The 22650-nt window shown below is 31.2% G+C and overlaps 1 protein-coding gene across 7 annotated transcripts in view; it reads left to right on the forward strand.

Annotated features, from left to right (window-relative positions):
* LOC143244246 (laminin subunit beta-1-like) overlaps window positions 1–22650 on the forward strand; it is a 155101-nt gene that overhangs the window by 87806 nt on the left and 44645 nt on the right. For all 7 annotated transcript variants that reach the window (XM_076488581.1, XM_076488602.1, XM_076488618.1 and 4 more), the window contains 6 exons: window positions 1551–1709; window positions 7212–7332; window positions 11485–11612; window positions 17303–17492; window positions 19405–19548; window positions 21959–22190. In XM_076488581.1, the coding sequence (XP_076344696.1) occupies window positions 1551–1709; window positions 7212–7332; window positions 11485–11612; window positions 17303–17492; window positions 19405–19548; window positions 21959–22190 (974 nt within the window). The remainder of the gene's footprint in view (window positions 1–1550; window positions 1710–7211; window positions 7333–11484; window positions 11613–17302; window positions 17493–19404; window positions 19549–21958; window positions 22191–22650) is intronic.

Genomic DNA, 22650 nt, shown 5'->3' on the forward strand with positions numbered 1-22650 from the left:
ACTACTTATCAGAGCTAGTTTGTTTTCATGTGTTCTTAATAAATTATAAAAATAAATGTATATGTATAAAAGGCTGGTTGAAACATTGTTTGCTCCTCTACATAGAGTTTTCTCTACCCATACCAGCCATTTTTAAATGTATGTTTTTTCTACAAGTGGGTTTTCTCATCATCACGGATTATAAAAATAAAGAATATGGAAGATCAACTCCACACTGTTCTGTACTGCATACTTAAGACTATTATTCACTACCTATAACTTAGTGTGAAAAACTAGTTCTTCCAAATGAGAAGTAAAACACTGTGAAATAGAACAAATTAATACAAGTAGAACTTTTCTTATTATGTTTGCATTCCAACTCTCACACTGGTTGAATAACAATATAAACAGTGACAGCATTCATTAACTTTAAATGAATAAGTCAATAAGTACTATAAATATGAAAGAACATATGTGTTTTTTTTTCATATAAAAAAGGAGAGAGGAAGTTATATGGTATATCACATTATTCGGTTTTGGTGAATTTTAATACATTTCTATTAATTAATAATATTTAAGTTGCTACAGTTGAGCAATACTTGGAAAACTAAATACAACTAAAAATGATTATTGCTGTGATAGTATCTTGACTGTCTCTCTGTTATAATTATTCAGTATTGTTCTTTGATTGAAACAAACTTACATTAGCTTTTCTCATTTCTATGAGTTGTCTTAAATAAGCCTTCCTGTAAGTACAGGAGAAATTATGGTATGTATATGTTTCTTTCACAAGGTTTTGCTTACTCAAATTCCAAATCAGTTTTTCTTTTTAACTTTAATATGTTGTGAAGTTAGAGGTTAGTGCAATTATTAATAGTGCAGCTATTATGGCTGCCCATAGTATCTAATTTAAAAGAGGAAAAAGGACATTAGAGAAGTTATTCAGAAGGAACTCTTAATGAATGTGGACTCCAGAATACAGTAGAGATTCACTAATGGGAAATTGGAACTTTGTCAATTTAGCATGTGCAAACAAGAAGCTTAACTAGAATTCTGTTTACCTTGGAGTGTAATGTTAGGAAGAATGAAACATTGATTTTATTTGAAACTAGGCCCTAAATTTTATCAATTTATCACTTGTTAGGACAATTTTTACATAATGTTTTGCAACCAGAGTACAGTATGATAAAATAATTTCAGTTTCAACATTAAAGACCAGTGCATATTAAACAGCCATGCTTAATATATTTTATTTTGTATTTTATTAACATTTATGAATATTAATTTAAAAAATATAAATATATGTTTCTAAGTCATTGATGGTTAATTTAAGTGAATGTTGCTTTTATCTGTTTGATAATGTGAACTTCAGACTTACTGCTATCTCCCTTTTTGAATCTAACTTTTGTGATCATTCCATATATAAGGCTTGCATGTAGCAGTTAAATTTCGTATCTATTGCATCCTTATTACTGTATGAAACAGATGTTTTTCCAGTAGGATTCAATCTTTGTCTTCCATTTTCTGGTTTGTATTGTATTTTTTATTCATCCCGTGGTGATGTTTTACAGAACTGTCAGGTGATTGTCAGAGAACCGAAGCCTGATAGAAAATCAACGTGGACTGGCCTTGGTTTCATGAGGGTGTACAAAGGTTCCAACCTTAAATTTAACATAAGTGATATCCCACAAACCCTGGAGTATGGAATTATTATTCGTTATGAACATCAGGTTAGTTAATGTTCTTTTATCTTGATATTACTAACAGTTAAAATCCTTCATCACTTATTACAATGGTTTAATATATATACTATAATTATAAAACAGTGTAAGTACATTTTACTGTGTCATACATTTCTTTAATTTATGTTACTTTGTGTTATCCATCTTGTAAAGAGTAAAGTTACAATCTGTGTTAATAATACAAGGATAATTGCTTAGGCTAGAACTTACAGTGCTTTCTGTTCTGTGTGGTGGTAGTCTTGGTTATAGACTACTGCTCTGTAGTGCAATTTTCATTGCAGGAGGCTTTTGCACAAAACACTAAGGACTATGTTTTCTCCACTACATGTAAAGCATTACACTGAGCAAAATCAATAAGATAAACAGCATTGTGTGAAACTGTTCCCAGCAAAGGACCTAGAATTTGTATATGGAATCAGATAGTTTGGAGTGTTATTTGTACCTCGTGTAACAAAAGGATATTGTTAAAAATATTTTTTTAATATTTAGTGGTTTAATATATGATATACATTTGCATGTAACTGATTGGCTAGTAGATTACTTGAAAGAATAGAATGACTATCTAAATATGTAAAGAAAATACATAATGATTGATTTATATGTATAAAGGAACTTATATCTGACAACAAAGAATCAGATATTTAAAAATTGAGCATATAAATTATTATTTTTGGTATGAATATATATATATATATGTATGTATTTGTATACAAGTTTGTGTTCATTAAATTCAATAACATGTTTAACTATGTTTAAAGGTATCATTTATCTACAATTAATTTAAATTAATTGTTAATAAAATGGGTAATATACAAATTAAATTTGTTATTATATACAACCCGGTATTTTTACCATAGTTAGAAAAACCTTTCAAGCTTCTACAGGTCAGCTTCAACATATGGTAAGCACTGTAGTAGTTGAGAGCTGTTTATATTATCAAACTGTATATTGTAGGTATTCATGAAAATGATCCAGTGGTTTATCCATTGAAATAAACAATTTTTGATTTACACCTTATGAGTAATTTAAGTCTATGATTCATGTGTGTATATAATCAAAGCAAAGTGTCTTAACAGTCTGCTTTAAAGAAGTTTGTTATTTTCAGTACAGTAACTTACCACCTCTGATATGTTTCTTGGATTATAGCTGTGCTGTAACATACCAAGAAGTACAAGACAATCCTCCACCAATAGGAGTGTGACATACACTCCTGGTACAGCTGACTCCTTCTATTCAGTATAACTCAGTCTTCACTTATTGATTTGTAACTGTAGTGTTTAGTCATATTAACTTAATGCTGTTTGAATTTTGGACTCCATTTCTTTTAACACAGTTTTTAACTTAAAATTTACTTTTCTTCTATTTTTGATATTTTTTAAAATTTTGTTTGAACTAAGGAGGTTTACCTTAGAGTGTACATAATTTCAGGTCATGAATTTGTAGTTTCATGTTACAGTTAAACTACTAACAATGCCACTGAATAACCATTTACTACTGTGGCTTCAGGTTCAACTTTATTAGTGGAGGAGGTTTTAGCCCTTGACTACTGGGCATTAGAATCTTTCATGTGGTCTGAGAGCTCACCTGAGCCCCAACCAATTCTCCCCTGCCGAGGGAAGACTGGACATGATGTCAAGGTTTGAACAGCCTTTTCTTTCCTCCTTCTGCTAAACAGTCTTGTTTAGCATCTGTAGATGTACCTTGCCCTTCTCCTTTTCTTGAGTTGGTGACACAAATTTTTATCTATGTTTCTTATGTCTTATGACTCCCTACTTTTCCCTGTTAAATAAATCACCTTTTCTAGGTTATTTCATTTTCTTCCTCCTCCTGACGTTGTGGTCTGTGCTAATAGTTTTGCTGATCATTTGAATTTGAGTAAAAATATGCATTTCTAATTGTCACATGTTGGGTTATCATTGTTTAGCAGATCTGTTTCTCATATAATTTTGTCAATCACATTTTAGGTTTAGACTCAAATATATCTGTGCACTTTTTCTAGGTATAGTTTTCCTGACTCCATTTAACCCTAACCACACTCCTTTCCAACTCTTTATCGATTTACCTCTTGTCCAAGGCTATCTGTCACTCTTCTGATGAGTTTTTGGTCAATACTTGTTCCCTCCTTTAGTTCATGTTAGTGTTAGTGTGATTATCCCTTTTGGCACCTTCCCGTCACGTCTGTCTTCTTTGTTGATGGGACCTTTTGGGTAGGGACATGTTTTTGGTCATCTCCTCATCAGGTTATTGTTTGCCTCCTATTGCTATCTTGCGCTCCTCAGTTAATCCCTGACCAGGTATTTATCTTTACAATGCTGCCCTTTTTCTTTGCTTCCTGTTAGATCCCACTCTATGGTGGGTGGTTCCTATTCAAGTATACTGATTCCTAACTCCACCTTGGGCAGCCTTTCAAGTTAATAATGCTCTTTGTTTAGATGAGGTATTCTGCAAACAGTTTGTAGGTTTGTCCTTGTGGTATATTGTGTCATAAATTTGCCCATCCTGGGTTGTATGCTCCTGGACTAGACTGAGTAAAGCAGGGAAGGGGCGAATGGATTTCTGCCCATCCTTTTTCTTCCTGACTCCTAACATCGCAACAGGACTTGAAAATAACGATTTTGGCATCTGGTGAATGTTTGCTAGCTAGTTATAATAATACTAATAATAATTAAAAAGCACATGTTCCACCTCCTTGGTAGATGTAACTAAACAGCTAATATTAATTTTCATGAAACATCATGTTTGAGATTTTATATATTTTTATATACTATCACATTTTAGATATATGTTTGGGATGATAATTACATTCACATTACTGTTTATTTTAAAATAACTTTGTTGTTTACCACTGATTTGAATGTTCAAGACCATGCCTAGATTATAAAGTGACAGCAAATGGACAGTGCCCCTTTGATGGCCACTAGCTAAACAATTAGACTGTTGTTTTCTTGACAGTTATCTACAATAATATTGAGTCTTGTTAAATATTCCATCAATTTGAAGTAGTACTTCAACATGTACAGCACTACTTTTTGGTCTTTGTTTCTCAGTTAGAAATATGAAAAAAAGTTTCACAACAAACTGCAGCATGGCATTATGTATTCTGGATGTCACAAAACAACATTTGACTACTTCATAATTATGCAACATGTGTTTTCAGAGTACCTTGCAACTTGCATTATTTTTTGCAGACAAATTGTGTAATTCTCTCATATGCTTAGTTATCCTAGTTGGTATAGTGGTATCTACCAACAGTTGGCACTACAACCATGGCAACGTGAAAACAATGAAGGGTTTTATAAAGAACTCATAAGGGCTGTCAGGAGTTTTGTTTTTCATAACACTACTCTGATTAAGGAAGATAAGGTGGTTTGGGGAAGTAGGGTTATCTTTGCAGTTTATCTGGCAGATCCAACTGCCTTTTTTCAGGGAAGAACTTCATATATGAAAGACTACATAAATGTATTAGCACATGGCATAGGCTTTCAGTACACTGAGATAAACTACATTAGGTATGGACTACCAAATTTTTCTGGTGTTCACAAACTGCAACTGCCAGAAGTGGTGTGCTGATCTTCAAATCCAGGATCCTACTGGGGAAGCATGGTTGATGAGGTTACACATGTTTAATCTGTAAAGGGCTCATATTGAGGTGTATTTTACCTTCAGCATTGTGGTGACATTGTTTATTTAAATATCTTTATATTTACATTACTTATATTTTGAAGCACAAAACTTGAATATCTTCTGATATAGAAACTTGGAATACAGTTACCATAATCAAACTTCTGGCTGTTGGTAACATTTAATCCAAAGACTACAGTTGCTATAAATGTACACAGAATATTTTGCAAACCATCCATTGTATACAGCACAGTCGTATTCAACTGCCAGAAACAAAACATACTCTAAACAATGAGTCAACAGTCAATGGAAGTTATGTTAGTTATAAAATTAACCTTTTTATGTGTGTGTTTTTAATTAGTGTTATTCATATTGATTTATAATTTTGTGTGTATAAAATAATTTAGCTTAGAATACCAGTCTAATAATAGTCTTAAATGACTTGTTCCAATTCCAGTTTATTTGGGTATCTGGTGCTTGAGTTTTTTTTTGTTTGTATTGTACTTTATGGTTTCTTGCTACCAATCATTAGTCACACATTAAATGCCACAAATTTGTGTGGGATTTGACAACATGTATATACTTCACTGATAGTGATGAAAACTGCTATTATTAAAAAAACCCATTAATTTCCACAAGAAAATCTAGTATTTTCTAATACTTACAACCAAGTTTGGAGCTCTGAATCATACATTTAGAAGAAATAAACAAGACTGTATAATTTCTTCAATTTCAAGATAAGTTGAGCAATAGGTTAAATATTTTAAGAATGCAGTTTGATTATTTAGTGGCAACTAATTCACCTACGTATACATGTATCTAGTCCCTGACTTTGTGTTTCTATTCAAAATATTTTCTTCCCTAAAAAATAAAAGTAGAGATGGGCAAAGATTGTGTACTAAAGTTGTTACCTTTGGAATTCTGTTTCGTTGATTATGAAGTTTATTTATAAAAATTATATATCTATTTATGTATTAAAATTGTTACCTTTGGAATTCTGTTTCGTTGATTATGAAGTTTATTTATAAAAATTATATATTTATTTATGTATTAAAATTGTTACCTTTGGAATTCTATTTCATTGATTATGAAGTTTATTTATAAAAATTATATATTTATTTATGTATTAAAATTGTTACCTTTGGAATTTTGTTTCATTGGTTATGAAATTTATTTATAAAAAGTATACATTTATTTCACAAACAAAATTTCGGTTCTAATGGCGAGTGAAACATTTCTATTGTTACTTACTCATTTTATGTTAAAGTATAATAATACATAGGAAAACAATGATTCAAAGTGTAATTTTGCCTGCCTGTTATTATATTAGCATAATGTGCATCTTTACTCAAGTAAATTATTCAGTTATAGTTGTCTACTGAACTTGTTAAGGCATAATGAAACTAGTACATAATATTCTAAATTGAGAAATGTGTTTGTTGCTAGGGCTGTGAGATTATAAGTATGTCTGTTTACATTTAGAAGTAGAAATTTACCACTGATAATATAGATTTACTCTCATTCTGGTTCTGAAGTAGTAGTTAAACCATCAGATGGCACTTTAGTTCTTATTCTGTACATTTAGCTATAAATATATTGCTTTAATTATGGCTTCTGCTAAAACCAAATATTGTGTATTTAATAGATGTGTTAATTAATCACAGTTAATAAATGTTTTAAAAACATTTTCCAAATGAGTATTGAATGTGCTGTGTCCATCATCTGTATCACAATATAATTTCTATTTAGATAATAGTATAATGGATTAGCATATCTACTAGTTTAACTATAAGAAATGCAGTGAAGAAATTTCCAAACACCGCTATTTTTATAAGACATGTATTTGAATTATAACTGCATATTTCTCAGCTTCCAAAGGATTGGAAAAAGGTTATAGTCAGTATTAAGAGACTGGATTCTACTGACCACTCAGGGCTTTGTGCTCATATTAAGCCATCTAATGACAAGAAGATAATCCGTTTATCCTCAGGTATGATTTTTGTGCGTGTACACTCAAATACATATTAGTTTGTGTTGTTTTGATAGACCAGCATGCACAAAATGTGTATGAAAAGTGATTAGAACTTAAATCTATATACACAGAGTTCATAACATATGAGATTTCTTCAGAAAAGTTAAAAGAAAATGTAATTATTGTTGCTTCACACAAATTATACATGTAAGTGGCCCATAAAACTTTATAGTAACAGAAGCATGTACAGAGTGAATAGTGTTATTTCTTTTTCTTGAGGTTAATTGCTTTCTTTTTTATGTGACCATATTTTTCATTTTATGAGTTAAACATTTAGATGTAGGATAATATGGAGAATAGTGAGTTCTTAGTACAAAGGATGAAAGTAATCTATGAAATGTGGAATCCAGAGTCTTTGGAAGTTAGCTTTAAATTAATTTAAAGCTTGCTCTTGTACTTGTGGAAGGATTTTACATTTTAGTGCTAAGTAATAAAGGAATAGTGTATTATTTTAAGGCAAAAACACCTTGATGTAAAGCTTGGTTTCTAAGAGAACTCTATTGTACTTCATCATTATTCACATGTGATTCGTCTGTATCTGTTTATTAATGTGTTTTTTTAAGCTGTAAAAGTGTAGGTTTTGTAAACCTGGAATTAACTCTTGTGAAGTTTATTCTGAGACTAGTTATCACAGTCTGTGATAAGAAAAAGGCTAAAAATAATATTCTATAGTTAGAAGGCTAAAAAAAAATTTCAGTCAGCTGTTTTTTATATATAAATTGTGTTACATGATAAAGAGCATTTGTTTAAAATATCATAACAAATTTTTTTTATAATTGGTATTTTAATGCTATATATTTTAAACTTCATTATGCTATAATATGTCTAAAAATGAATGTTTATTAATTTTTGAGAATATTATTACTCAATAAACAAATACAGTAAAACCTGTCTAAGGTAGAATCGCATCAGACTGAGTAAAGTTTCTGGCTTAAGAACGTTTTCCAGCTTAGACAGTGAAGATGCATTTCCTTAATTATATATAATTTTTGAACAAACGTTATACTTGCTTGACTTAATTGAAGTAAGATGTTTATGAATAAAGTTATTATACTGTTTATGCTATATTTATCAGAATAAGAACAAAAATAGACATTCAAAATATACATAAATACACAAAAATTAAATTTATTTGAAGAAAGTGTTCAATTTTAACTGTTTCATTTTTTTAATGAGCTTTCTCATGCAGTTAAAAGAGAATGCCAATTCTACAGCATTTTCATAAAGTTCATTTTCCCCTTCATTTTTACATACAATTTGATAGCATTAATATAACTTAACACTTGCGATAAAGTAGGAATTTCTGTTTCCTCATTATCTTTCCTATTTTGTTCATTTTCTGAAACTCACACTGTTACCACCTTGTGATTCTATTATAGATTTTAAATCAGTTTCACTAGTTTCTGTTAAAACATTCATGCCAACGTTCACAAAACTTTCTACATTCACAGAATCATCTGCATCAATTTTCTCAATCAGAGTTTGGATTTCACTAGAATCGTCATAACAAACAACTTCTCCACATTCTTTACCATTATCAAGAATAAATCCATAGTTTCGAAAGCACTTATTACGCATTCATCTTTTACACATTTGATTGAGTGACTTAAAAATGCAATTGCATCTAACTTGTCAATTTTCATGATCATTTCAGATGCTCTCTTACAGTCGTCCATATTTGGAATAATATGCTGAAGCATCAATTTTCTGTATAATTCCATTACCTAGTGGATGTAGAACTAGTGTTGTACATGGATGTAGAAAGACTAAACAAACACTTGAAAGTTGAACTTCTGGGTGACAAGTTGCATTATCTAGTAGAATATTCTTATTTTATTATTTCATTCCTTTGTTTAATTTGTTAAAAAATTCATTGAATATAACATTTGTCATTCATGCTTTATCATTCGCTTTCCATTACACAGGAACTTGATTATTTCTTAAGTTTTTGAAACAGTACAGATTATTACTTTTACCTATTGCCCATGGTTTCTCTAGTTTTTCATCAACAAATGTGACCAAAAGTACAGTCAATCGTTATTTCGAATAGTGACCTCCAGAATAATGACAACAGAAAAAATAACAGAATATATTTAACCAATACTTACTGTAACAAAATGTCAGAGATTTATTAATATTTAAACAAATTATTAATTAAATAAGAAATGAATATTTAATCAAAAACATGTTTTTTGTCTCACTCAGGTTCTAATCTTACACATTGATAGATGAAGTACGTAAAAGATTGTTTTCCATCCGCATTATGCAGGTTCCTCCACATAGAGGGCCTTTTATAAGAGAAATATTAAGATAATGCTGCAAAATTTTAACACTTCCAGCTTGTACAGGTTTCTGCCCTATGCAGTTTCTGGTTTAGACAGGTTTTACTGTACATACTTTGAACCAAACTTCTTAAGTGTTATCTGTATGTTTGTTGCCAGTTATGTCTCGTATTATAAATGCTGTTTAGAAACATTTTCAACATTTTAATCATGTTTTCTGTTTCATTAAGTTATTTTGCTTGGTAGCTTTGTGTAATAGCATTTCGTATGTAATCAAATTCAGATATGTAGAACATACTGCCCAACCTATTTGCTTAATACCCTATTCATCTAGGAAGCTCCTACATAGTTGAGCACAGTGTGGGTTTGTGTTATAAACCATTAATAGAAATCTCTTTACCTACATATAGCAACATTAATGGTTATAACTGCATCCTTATGTTGTTTGGAATTCATAATGCCATATCATGGCATATAAAAATCAATATGACCTTCAGTGGTGACCAACATTCAAACCTGTATGCTGCCACCAAAATCTGTTACCAGACCATTTGTTTTTGTGCTATTTGACAAATTCACATGTTCTTGAGTTTGCTGAAGACATTCTGTTTTGTAGGAATGTGTTAGAGGAATCATACTATCACTCGTTTACTTTAAAGATGAACCCTTAATCATTATAGAGTTGACTTTTTAAAAGTGTAATTAATGGGAAGTTGACTTGCTTTCTAACCACCCATACAGTTGAACAGAGACAAGGATAAGATAAACCACTGTTGACAACTCTGCAAGACAACCAATATTTGAAACTATGGTCTTCAAGCAGTCAGAAGATCTCATCTCTCCAACCGAACCTGTAATTCAGAGTAGAAATTGGATAACAAATTAGCATGCAAATAGTCATAAAAATGTTTGCCACCACCAAAATCTGTAAACAGACCATTTGTTTTTGTGCTATTTGACAAATTCACATGTTCTTGAATTTGCTGAAGACATTCTGTTTTGTAGCAATATGTTAGAGGAACCATACTATCACTCATTTAACTTAAAGCTCAATCCTTAAGAAACCTTTTTATGACTATTTTCATGCTAATTTGTTGTCCAGTTTCTGCTCTGAATAACAGATTCAGTTGGAGAGATGAGATCTTCTGACTGCTTGAAGACCATATTTTCAAATATTTGTTGTCTTGCAGAGTTGTGAACAGTGGTTTACCTAATCCATGTCTCTGTTCAACTGTATGGGTGGTTAGAAAGCAAGTCAACTTCCCATTAATTACACTTTGAAAAAGTCAACTCTGTAATGAATTGCTGTGTTTGACCTGTTGTTTAACTTTTTTTCATCCTCCTCAATATGGAACTGCTCAATTGCCCTTGTTTTGGTCCTGGCACCACAGAAACATTTGCCAAATATTGGTTTAGACGGATGAGTTTTATAACACTTGACTAGTCTTTGTATGGACAATAGCAGATATCTATAGGTTGCTATGCAGTATACTGTTGACTTTCTATAAAATTTCGAGTGTACCTCTCATTAAGTTAAAATAGATCATAATGCATATTGTTATTGTGCAAAATGTAATTGTCTCAGAAATGGAAATTTTGTATTACATGCACTAAGACATCTGCATTATCTCATTTGTAAGGCATTAGATATTTAAGAAAGCAATTCTGGAATGCGAAGGTACATGTATATGAGATACACCATGCAGTATATGTACTTGAACATGTATTATGTGATTCACTCCCTTCAAGACATTGGTTAAAAATATTGAAATTGCCTGTATTTTTATGACATGAATGTTTAATGAAATTTACTTTTCTTTTGTTACAGGAAAAACACATGTTCTAGCACTTCCACCAGTTTGTCTAGAAAAAGGAAAAATGTACACAATCGATCTTAAGTTTAAATACTACAATAGACAAAAATTCAACCCACAAGCATTTGTGTATATTGATTCTGTAAGTTTTTGCACCTTTTCCAAGATATTTCCATTTGAAAAATCTCAAAGTATTAAAATCATTATAATTCCCACAAAATTGTCGGGCATTTTATGACAATAACTTTTTTTTTAAAACATATCTGTGTATTTTTTATTTACAGTTGACAGATCTCTCTCTCTCTCTCTCTTTTTTAAACTAAAATAACTTGACTGGTTAAGTGCATTCTGTAACAGTATTTAAAGATGATACAAAATGCTATTTCATCAAATATTTTATGATTATAATCTTTTTTCATTTCTGTTTATAAGATTACTTTTATATAGCAGATGAGCTCGGTATTTGTAAGCAGAAATTTTTATTAGGTGGAAGATAAAAGATATCATTAAATATTTTTTCAAAACTATAAATGTACATAAATCAGGTTGGTTTTATAAGTCTATTTCATATTAATTGACAAGATTTAAAGTCTGGTGGTACCATTTCATGACCTGTAAGATCCAGTTGAAATGTATGTTACAGAAATGGATGTTGTAAAAGAGAACTAGACATTTAATTTTATCATGAAGTGCACATGGTCTTTGTTTTTTTTGTACAATGTTGGGGATTGTATTAATAAAAACAACTAGCAATACTAATGCTGTTGCACAATTACAAACTAATTTTATCATTAAATCACATTTTATAAAAAAAACTCACTATTAGGTGAATATTTTTTAAAATTTGTGTAAGTGTTGCAAAAAGAATAAACAACCTTTATTAAAGTTTGTACTTTTTTAACCATCTATTCCACTACAAGAAATTATTGACTTGGAAAAATGTATTTTTATTGTTTGAGGTGCTATACTCTTCTCTGTGGTTGGGTAATTATAAATATTCAGTTAGTATTTGACTATTTTGCTGAGTAATAGTATTTATTCCTATGATTTTCAGTGACATACTCTATTTTGTAATTTTTGTGTGCAAGTCCCTTTAATTTTGATATTTTCCAAAGAAAGTTATTCTTCTTTCCGTTTTAAATAAAGCTTATTAAACTTCAGTAAACATTTTAATGTAGTAAGCAAATGTTATGTTTTTAACTATTCATATATACCTTTGAATGTTTTAATTAGTCCTTTTACTAAATAATTTGTTCTCAGAAAACATAGTTTGTAAAGGACTGTAATATTTATATTAAATTTTTATAATATAGGGTACTATTTTACTTTTAATAAGAATTTATAAAGCTGTTATCAGAAACTATTTCGTAAGCCTTCATATTTTTATATTACATCTTGTAAAACTACATAGATACCAGATCTCAGATTCAGCTTGTCACACTTATGATGAAGTAAAGGCACACTGAAATGTTCATGCTTTCATTAGCACTTTTCATTCCAGTATCTTTGCTCACTATTTAAGAAATTTTAGGTTTAAAGGTTTATAGGGATTGTACACGTTCAGAGAAGTTTAGATTGTCTATACAATCCCTTTGGGTTTTATAAAGAGTGTTACTGACAGATGAATACTAACTAATACTAGTTAGGTCATTATATTCATGACAGATGAATACACTAGAAAGGCCAATTAGAGGCTAAGTATTTATTTTGACTTTTTGAATGATCCTTTGTTGAACTATTATTAACGCATCCTATTTGGTTTGTAACTTGTTGGTCTTTTACAAAATTTCATGGCCTGGCATAGCCAGATGGTTAAAGCATTCAACTCATAATCTGAGAGTTGCGGGTTCAAATCCCTGTCGCACTAATCATGCTCACCCTTTCAGCTGTGGGGGCATTATAATGTGATGGCCAATCCCACTATTTATTGGTAAAGGAGTAGCCCAAATGTTGGTGGTGGGTGGTGATGACTAACTGCCTTTCCTCTAGTCTTCCACTGCTAAATTAGGGGAAGCTAGTGCAGATAGCCCTCGTGTAGCTTTGCACAAAATTAAAAAAACAAACAAAATTTCATATTTCACATTTACTTAAAATAATTCTAAACAAAATGCAAGTCGTTATACATGCTAGTTTTAATGGTGCTATAAATTTTGTTTGTACATTTTGTATTTATCTTATTCAAATTAAAGTGACAATTCATTTATAAAGTATTTTAAAGAATGTATTAATATACAAACTTAATTATTCAAAATAAATGTGATTAATTATGCAAATATTTAATTTTTCTTGAAACAAAAATTTCTTGAATGGTAATTTAATACCCCTTAGCAAAAACAGGTTCCATTAATTAACTGTTACAAAGTCCTCATCTCTCAATTTGTTCACTGTAAAGGATTATTATTCTACTTACAAAAAAAGCAATTAAATATCAACTTTTATACACTAACCTGTTTGTGAGATGTTAATAATTCTCACCTGTGATACTAGTGTTATTGTTATTTTATATAATTGTCTTTCTCTGTTCAGTAGTAAAAGCTGAAGTGTCTTGGAGCACTATTTTTGGGAGAGCACTTATTGAGAGAATAGTTTTTCAACATTAGGCAAGGGCTATTATTGTTTCATGTTATGATACTACAGAACTTCAATTTTACTATGAATATTTTTATTCAATATTAAAACGTTTTCTTCATCCTCATTGGCTATGCAGTAAGTTTAATAGCTTATAACACTGAAAAGTAGGTTTTCATACTTATTGTGGGCACAGCATAGAAAGCCCACAGTGTAGTTTTGTGCTTGATAACAAATGAAACAAACATTCAAATACAAAAATATTTGAAAAGTTTTTTTTTATACAAATAATTAAATTCCTGTATCTTGTGAAACATGAAATCTTCCAGAATAGCTTTGGCATGAAATAATTTATAAACTAAGGCATCACAAATGATTAACAAAATGTGTTTCAGTTAAGCTTTCTTGAGCTATGGTACTGAGCAAAGCGGTATAATTCATTTTTACATATCTTTAGAAAGTATCATTAATGCACAATTCTTACTTAAAAACAGTTCTGAATTACACAAGCCTTTGATGGTTTTATTGTTTTGAAATGTTTTACAGTAATTCCTCTACACTTAATCCAAAAATGGTATGTGTTTTAAAAAAATCTTTATCACGTACAGATTTTTCTAAAAACATTACATTCACTTTTTCCATAAGTGAATCATTTTCATTGAAATTAGATCACATTTTCTTATGCTTAAAATCTTAACAATATCTGGCTGTAGATTTCTCTGGACAAATTGCAACACAAGAATCTTATTAATTGTTCTAGAATCCACGAGAAACCATTGGTGTATAAACGGTTAACAGGTTATGTGATGTGTCATTGTTGGATAATATTTGTTTGTTAGTTCACTTTGACATTATTTTTTCTTTTCAATATTATTTATTCATCACTATGGCAACAACAGGTTGTGTAATTGAACCTTAATATATATTTTTATATTTGTGGTAAATTTGTAGTTACAAAACAAAAGCAAAACATTACAAAATTTATGTACCTACTCCACTGGAGACTGGTCTTCACTTATGTATCTGTACCTACTCCACTGGAGACTGGGCTTCACTTATGTATCTGTACCTACTCCACTGGAGACTGGGCTTCATTCATGTGTCTGTACCTACTCCACTGGAGACTGGGCTTCACTTATGTATCTGTACCTATTCCACTGGAGACTGGGCTTCACTTATGTATCTGTACCTACTCCACTGGAGACTGGGCTTCACTCATGTATCTGTACCTACTCCACTGGAGACTGGGCTTCACTCATGTATCTGTACCTACTCCACTGGAGACTGGGCTTCATTCATGTGTCTGTACCTACTCCACTGGAGACTGGGCTTCATTCATGTGTCTGTACCTACTCCACTGGAGACTGGGCTTCATTCATGTGTCTGTACCTACTCCACTGGAGACTGGGCTTCATTCATGTGTCTGTACCTACTCCACTGGAGACTGGGCTTCACTCATGTATCTGTACCTACTCCACTGGAGACTGGGCTTCACTCATGATTCTGTACCTACTCCACTGGAGACTGGGCTTCAGTCATGTTTCTGTACCTACTCCACTGGAGACTGGGCTTCATTCATGTGTCTGTACCTACTCCACTGGAGACTGGGCTTCACTCATGTGTCTGTACCTACTCCACTGGAGACTGGGCTTCACTCATGTATCTGTACCTACTCCACTGGAGACTGGGCTTCACTCATGTGTCTGTACCTACTCCACTGGAGACTGGGCTTCATTCATGTGTCTGTACCTACTCCACTGGAGACTGGGCTTCACTCATGTATCTGTACCTACTCCACTGGAGACTGGGCTTCACTCATGTATCTGTACCTACTCCACTGGAGACTGGGCTTCACTCATGTATCTGTACCTACTCCACTGTAGACTGGGCTTCACTCATGTATCTGTACCTACTCCACTGTAGACTGGGCTTCACTTATGTATCTGTACCTACTCCACTGTAGACTGGGCTTCACTTATGTATCTGTACCTACTCCACTGGAGACTGGGCTTCATTCATGTGTCTGTACCTACTCCACTGGAGACTGGGCTTCACTTATGTGTCTGTACCTACTCCACTGGAGACTGGGCTTCACTCATGTGTCTGTACCTACTCCACTGGAGACTGGGCTTCACTCATGTATCTGTACCTACTCCACTGGAGACTGGGCTTAGCTCATGTATCTGTACCTACTCCACTGGAGACTGGGCTTCACTCATGTATCTGTACTTACTCCACTGGGGACTCTTGATACAGTTTCATCTTATTCTGCATCTGATATAAATAGGGATTGTTTTCAACCTGAAATATCTGGTGAAACACAACTTTTCACAGAAAGTGAACTTAATGATTTAGTGAAAGGTTTGGACCTTTCAAAGGATTCTTTGGAAATTTTGAGTTTCAAATTATGGGCTTTGGATTAGGATATTAACATCAGATGAAAGTTTGAAAGGACAATGAGTAAAATTAGTAAAAAGCATGGATTTTCTTTAAAGATGTCACTGACAAATTTTAGGAAAGAACAAGAATCAAAATAATGTAAATATCATGAATAACATGGGTTGTAATGTGAGTTTGTTAGTTCATTTCTTACATTCATATATATAACTACTTCCATTGAAAATCTCAGTGCTGTCAGCAAAGAATAAAGGAAGAGGTTTCATCAAGACATTAGAGAAATAGAGAGATGGTATCAGGGAAGGTGCAACACCAGCACGATGGCTGGTTACTGTGGCCATTGAAACAAGATCGTCCATACGCAATACATAAAAGAAAGACCACAACACTTAATTCTCAGATTAAAAGATGTAATTTCACAAAAAAAATTAGGATGGATGAAGACACATATTTTCGTTTGACATCGGTGTTTTTCCTTTTTTTTCAGTTTGTGTGTATTTTTGTTAACAAACATAATAATTAAACAATGTTAATTGTGTTAAATGAAATAATAAGTTCATCTAAGTAAGGGTTGATTTTTCTTCCCAAAATATAGAAAAAAATTCTTATATGATAGAAAATAAATGAATATTATTTTTGAAATTTGCAAACTGAATAATGGAAAATCTGTTATTAAAACCGAAACAACTTTTATAAAATTTAAACTGTTATTTCAGAGTGGTTTTTGAAAATACTTGTGGAATTACTGAGCTTGTTTCACCATAGTTGGTGCCTTTTTAGGGCTTGTGTTTGTGCTTCAAATATTTAGTGTTAGGTCAGTTAATATACAGAAAAAAAACACACCTTTTTTTCTCTCTCTTTCTTCAGATTGTTCTTACTCCTCAAATTGACAGGATTCCAATTTTCCAAAAAATATTTGGAAGTGAAAGAAATCATGACGAATTTAAAAGGTTCCATTGTGATGAGATTTTCTTTTCTGTTTCTCAAAGGAAACTACCAGAAGTTTGCAAAAAATTCCTGTATAGTATTGGCTTCTATGTGTTTGATGGAGGTTTAAGTAAGTATAATATATTTATCTTGCTTGTAACATTTTTAGTTTTTCATTGTGCTGTATTTTTTTGGGAATGAAAGTATTTAACTACTGGATGCATATGTTCTTTATGATGACATATTCAGTATTGATTATTAATATATCTGGGCCCAGCATGGCCAGGTGGGTTAAGGCATTTGACTCGTAATCTGAGGGTTGCAGGTTCAAATCCCCGTCGCACCAAACATGCTCACCCTTTCAGCTGTGGGGGCATTATAATATGATAGTCAATCCCACTGTCTTTTGGTAAAAGAGTAGCCCAAGAGTGCTAAATTAGGAACAGCTAGTGCAGATAGCCCTCATGTAGCTTTGTGCAAAATTAAAAATAAAAACAAAACAACAAATTAATATATCTTAATCAATTTGTATTTTCACACCTTAATCACAAAATGTAGTCCTTTTAAGTAATTTGCATACATTGCCGTGGTCATTATCTAGTACCTTTATAGCCAGTTAATGTGTGAGAAAGAAATCGTACTGAAATGAAGTGAATGTTTGTTTTGTTTTATGCAATGCTTTAAGTGCCATTTTTGATTAATTGATAGAACCATATTGTCATCATTTATGTTCAGTTCTGAATGCCTGTGTACTTATTTTAAGTGTTGTGTTGGATAATTTTAAATTTTATAACATTGTCATTATTGGTGAAAAGTATATTATTGAGCTACACTATACAAACAGTTTGTCTTTACATTTCTCTGAACAAACCTTCCTAACCTATCTTGATAATCATTGTTAGTCACTGTTAACCTGCTATATACTATTTATTTTTGCTAATTTCTATGTTTTGGTAATAACTACCAAAACACACCAGAATGGTGAGAGTAGTTCTTTTTTCTAGTATAATTACAGTTAGTTATGTTTTTAATATGTTATGAGTGAAGTAGAAAAGTATATTTATATAATTATGGATAAAGGAATTAGTTTATTGTTGTTTTTTTTACTTAATTATTTGTTACTTTGCCAAATGATCTAGGTCTTGCTATTAATCTTGACAGGGTAGCTTGCTGCTTTCAAGAGCTGAGAATCAGTAGGGTAGTGTTAACAAGATATTAGTTTTGTAATATTATATTACTTCATTTAGCTTTCTCCAGAAAGGTACAAAAATTCTGATTGAGATATAGTTTACTAATTGTAATAGTTGAAACATAATGTGTTTTTAAGTAGTCTAAATCAATATCATAGTCAGTATTAAGTAATTATAGTTTTTTTATTAAGTATTTTATATTTTTAAGTAAAAAATTCTTTATCTTTGAAATTTTGAATAGTGTATAATAATAGTCTTCCAACTATACTATTTCTGCTATTTCTGATGACAGGTTTTTGCTTAATCCAGAGCTCATCAGGCAGGCTGGCTAACATAACAAACACAGTAATAGTTGTGGTGTTAAAGCCTTTTACAAGCTAGTGAAACATAATTATAATTAATTATACTTGCCAGCATGTAAAAGGTATTCACACCATAAGAGTTTTTGTTCTAACAGACAACTTGTACGGATGGTGTTCCAACCACTATCTTGTTTATTATATTGTAGCTAGGCCAAAGAGCTCTGTATTGAATGAAACACATTGTTGGCAATAGATATGGCAAACATAGTATGGTTGGAATACTATTACTATACATTCTTCTAATTTTTGAAAATCCATCAGCAGCTAGATAAATAATGTAGTGTTTAAAATATGTGTTTACTGTTAATGTCTTATGATGAGTGCAATTAATTTTAATTATGTTTTGTTAAACTATAAAGCATTCACACCACAACAGTTACAGTAAATGTGTTTTTTGAACAATAATTTTAGCATTTGCTTATTTATTTAGGTTTTAGCATTGAAATTATTGATAAAAAATGTGCATATGATATTTTACATTATCTGGTAGAGTGCGATTGCAATCCCATTGGATCATTCAGTGAACAATGTGATCAGTTAGGAGGTCAGTGTCAGTGCAAGACTAATGTTATTGGAAGACGATGTGATCGTTGTGCTACTGGAACATATGGTCTCGATGCGAAAGGTTGTAAAGGTAAGTATGCTTTTGAAAATATCCATTTCCTCACACCTATTTTATTTTACTGCATTATGTAAAAACCATTCAAATATTTTAAAAACTGAATTGATTAATTTATGTTTATTTTTTTAAACAGTAAGAGAAACAAAATAGAAATCTTTGGACTAATTTATTACTTTTATAAATTAGGTTTCTTTTCAGGTAATATAAAAACATATCGGGTTTATGCATATATACTGTTAAGTAATATGATAGTAATCAGTTTATCATTTTTAGATAACTGTTTAACATCATACTGTAACTGTTCAGTCATTGTTAGATAACTGGTTAATATCATACTATATGTGTTCAATCATTGTTAGATAGCTGATTAACATCATACTGTAACTGTTTGATCATTGTTAGATAACTGGTTAATATCATACTATATGTGTTCAATCATTGTTAGATAGCTGATTAACATCATACTGTAACTGTTTGATCATTGTTAGATAGCTGATTAACATCATACTGTAACTGTTCAATCATTGTTAGATAGCTGATTAACATCATACTGTAACTGTTTGATCATTGTTAGATAGCTGATTAACATCATACTGTAACTGTTCAATCATTGTTAGATAGCTGATTAACATCACACTATAACTGTTCAATCATTGTTAGATAGCTGATTAACATCATACTGTAACTGTTCAGTCATTGTTAGATAGCTGATTAACATCATACTGTAACTGTTCAATCATTGTTAGATAGCTGATTAACATCATACTGTAACTGTTCAATCATTGTTAGATAGCTGATTAACATCATACTGTAACTGTTCAATCATTGTTAGATAGCTGATTAACATCATACTATAACTGTTCAATCATTGTTAGATAGCTGATTAACATCATACTATAACTGTTTGATCATTGTTAGATAGCTGATTAACATCATACTGTAACTGTTCAATCATTGTTAGATAGCTGATTAACATCATACTGTAACTGTTCAATCATTGTTAGATAGCTGATTAACATCATACTGTAACTGTTCAATAATTGTTAGATAGCTGATTAACATCATACTGTAACTGTTCAATAATTGTTAGATAGCTGATTAACATCATACTGTAACTGTTCGATCATTGTTAGATTGCTGATTAACATCATACTGTAACTGTTCGATCATTGTTAGATAGCTGATTAACATCATACTGTAACTGTTCAATCATTGTTAGATAGCTGATTAACATCATACTGTAACTGTTCAATCATTGTTAGATAGCTGATTAACATCATACTGTAACTGTTCAATCATTGTTAGGTAGCTGATTAACATCATACTGTAACTGTTCAATCATTGTTAGATAGCTGATTAACATCAGACAATAACTGTTCAATCATTGTTAGTTTCTTTCCAGACATGGTTAATTAACATGAGAGTAATTGTTTTGTCATTGTTAGTTTCTGGTCATGGTTAAGTACTATGAAAGTAACTGTTTTATTATTTTTAGATACTTTATTATATGTTGTTAAAAATGACACAGATAAATAGGTCATGGAATAGTAAGTAAGTGACATATGTGATGCTGAACTGGAAATATTTTTATTTAAATTAGTGCTATTAATAGTTATTAATTCCAAAACTGTGTTTCAAAGTTGAGATATAATGATCACTAAAACTAGTTTGATCAACAAATGTTCCACAGTTCTATTTAAGTACTGGAGACGTCCCTGTTTACATATTTTCCTTCTTAGAGTAGAGGAAAAGATCGATTTAGATTGACTTCACATTCATAAATGTAAAAATGGCTCGTTTGGGTTGAGAAAATTTTTTATGTAGAGGAGCGAACCTTTTGACCTTCTTTGGTCATCATGAACCTAACGATGACCAAAGAAGGTCGAAACGTTGTTCGCTCCTCTACGTAGAAAACTTTCTCAACCCAAACGAGCTGTTGTTATGTATATATTTTTCTCTACAAGTGGGTTTTCTTGACATCACTTGATATTCCTATACTGATTTGTGTAAATACAAAATAATTCTTCACTTGTACAAAATTGCCTAGTCTGCTTGTGTTATATTTTTTCTATTATATTCTTTGGAATTCACACATTCAAATTATGTTTCAGAAGAGTAGTAATTTGTATTCTGTTGCAAGCTATTTCCATGTCACTCTTCTACACAAATTTCAATGGGGCTATTCAAAATAGAAACTTTTGGAAATATTTCCATATTAATGTACAAAAGCATATCAGAGTTGTGATTAACTTGTGTTTAAAATACGGTGAACAAAACTGTTACAACTAGAATGTCTTGTTTTAGTTAGTTTTATTTACTTTTGTCTTAACATCTCGTATGTAATTAGTTATTTATTGATGAAAATTAAAAGGATATCTTGAAAACAAAAATCAAAGAAATGTTGAATTTTATTTTTTTGTAGCATGTAACTGTCACAGTGAAGGATCCTTGGACAATTTTTGTAACATAGAGACAGGTCAGTGTCGATGTCATGGCAATACTTATGGTCAACGTTGTGATAAATGTCCTCCTGGGTTTTGGAACTTTCCAAACTGCGAAGTCTGCAGCTGTAATGGCCATTCAGATGCTTGTGATCTTACAAGTGGATACTGTTTAAACTGTAGAGATTTCACTACAGGGCCAAACTGTGATAGGCAAGTGATAGTAATTTAAATCTAACTGCCAATTTTAAAATGAATGTTAATTTCTAAAGTGCAAAATGAAACACAGGCTTACTTTTCCAAGTACTTTCTCTTTGGTGTGTTATAACTACACACAAATATTAAAAAGTAATTTTGTTGAGTATATTATGAAGATGTCTAAAATGCATATGAATAATATCATAATTACTTAGTAAGTTTTGGTTTCATTATGCTGCTATAAAAATAGACACTGTATAGATGATATTTATAGGAGGTAGAATTTCAACTTTAGAAATTAATCTTAATCATCAGTTTCAATAAAAGAAAGGTTTTCTAACAAGTTACTACATAAAATAAACATTTGTTTTTAGCCTGGGATGTTATGAGCTAGAACAACATATGTGTTCCTGCTAAAGCAGATATTATTTCTGTTTCATTGTTTTAATCCTAGTTTCTTTTGTTGGTTATACAT

The sequence above is a fragment of the Tachypleus tridentatus genome, chromosome 1 (genome assembly GCF_004210375.1).
Source record: "Tachypleus tridentatus isolate NWPU-2018 chromosome 1, ASM421037v1, whole genome shotgun sequence".
NCBI classification, from domain to species: Eukaryota; Metazoa; Arthropoda; class Merostomata; order Xiphosura; family Limulidae; genus Tachypleus; species Tachypleus tridentatus.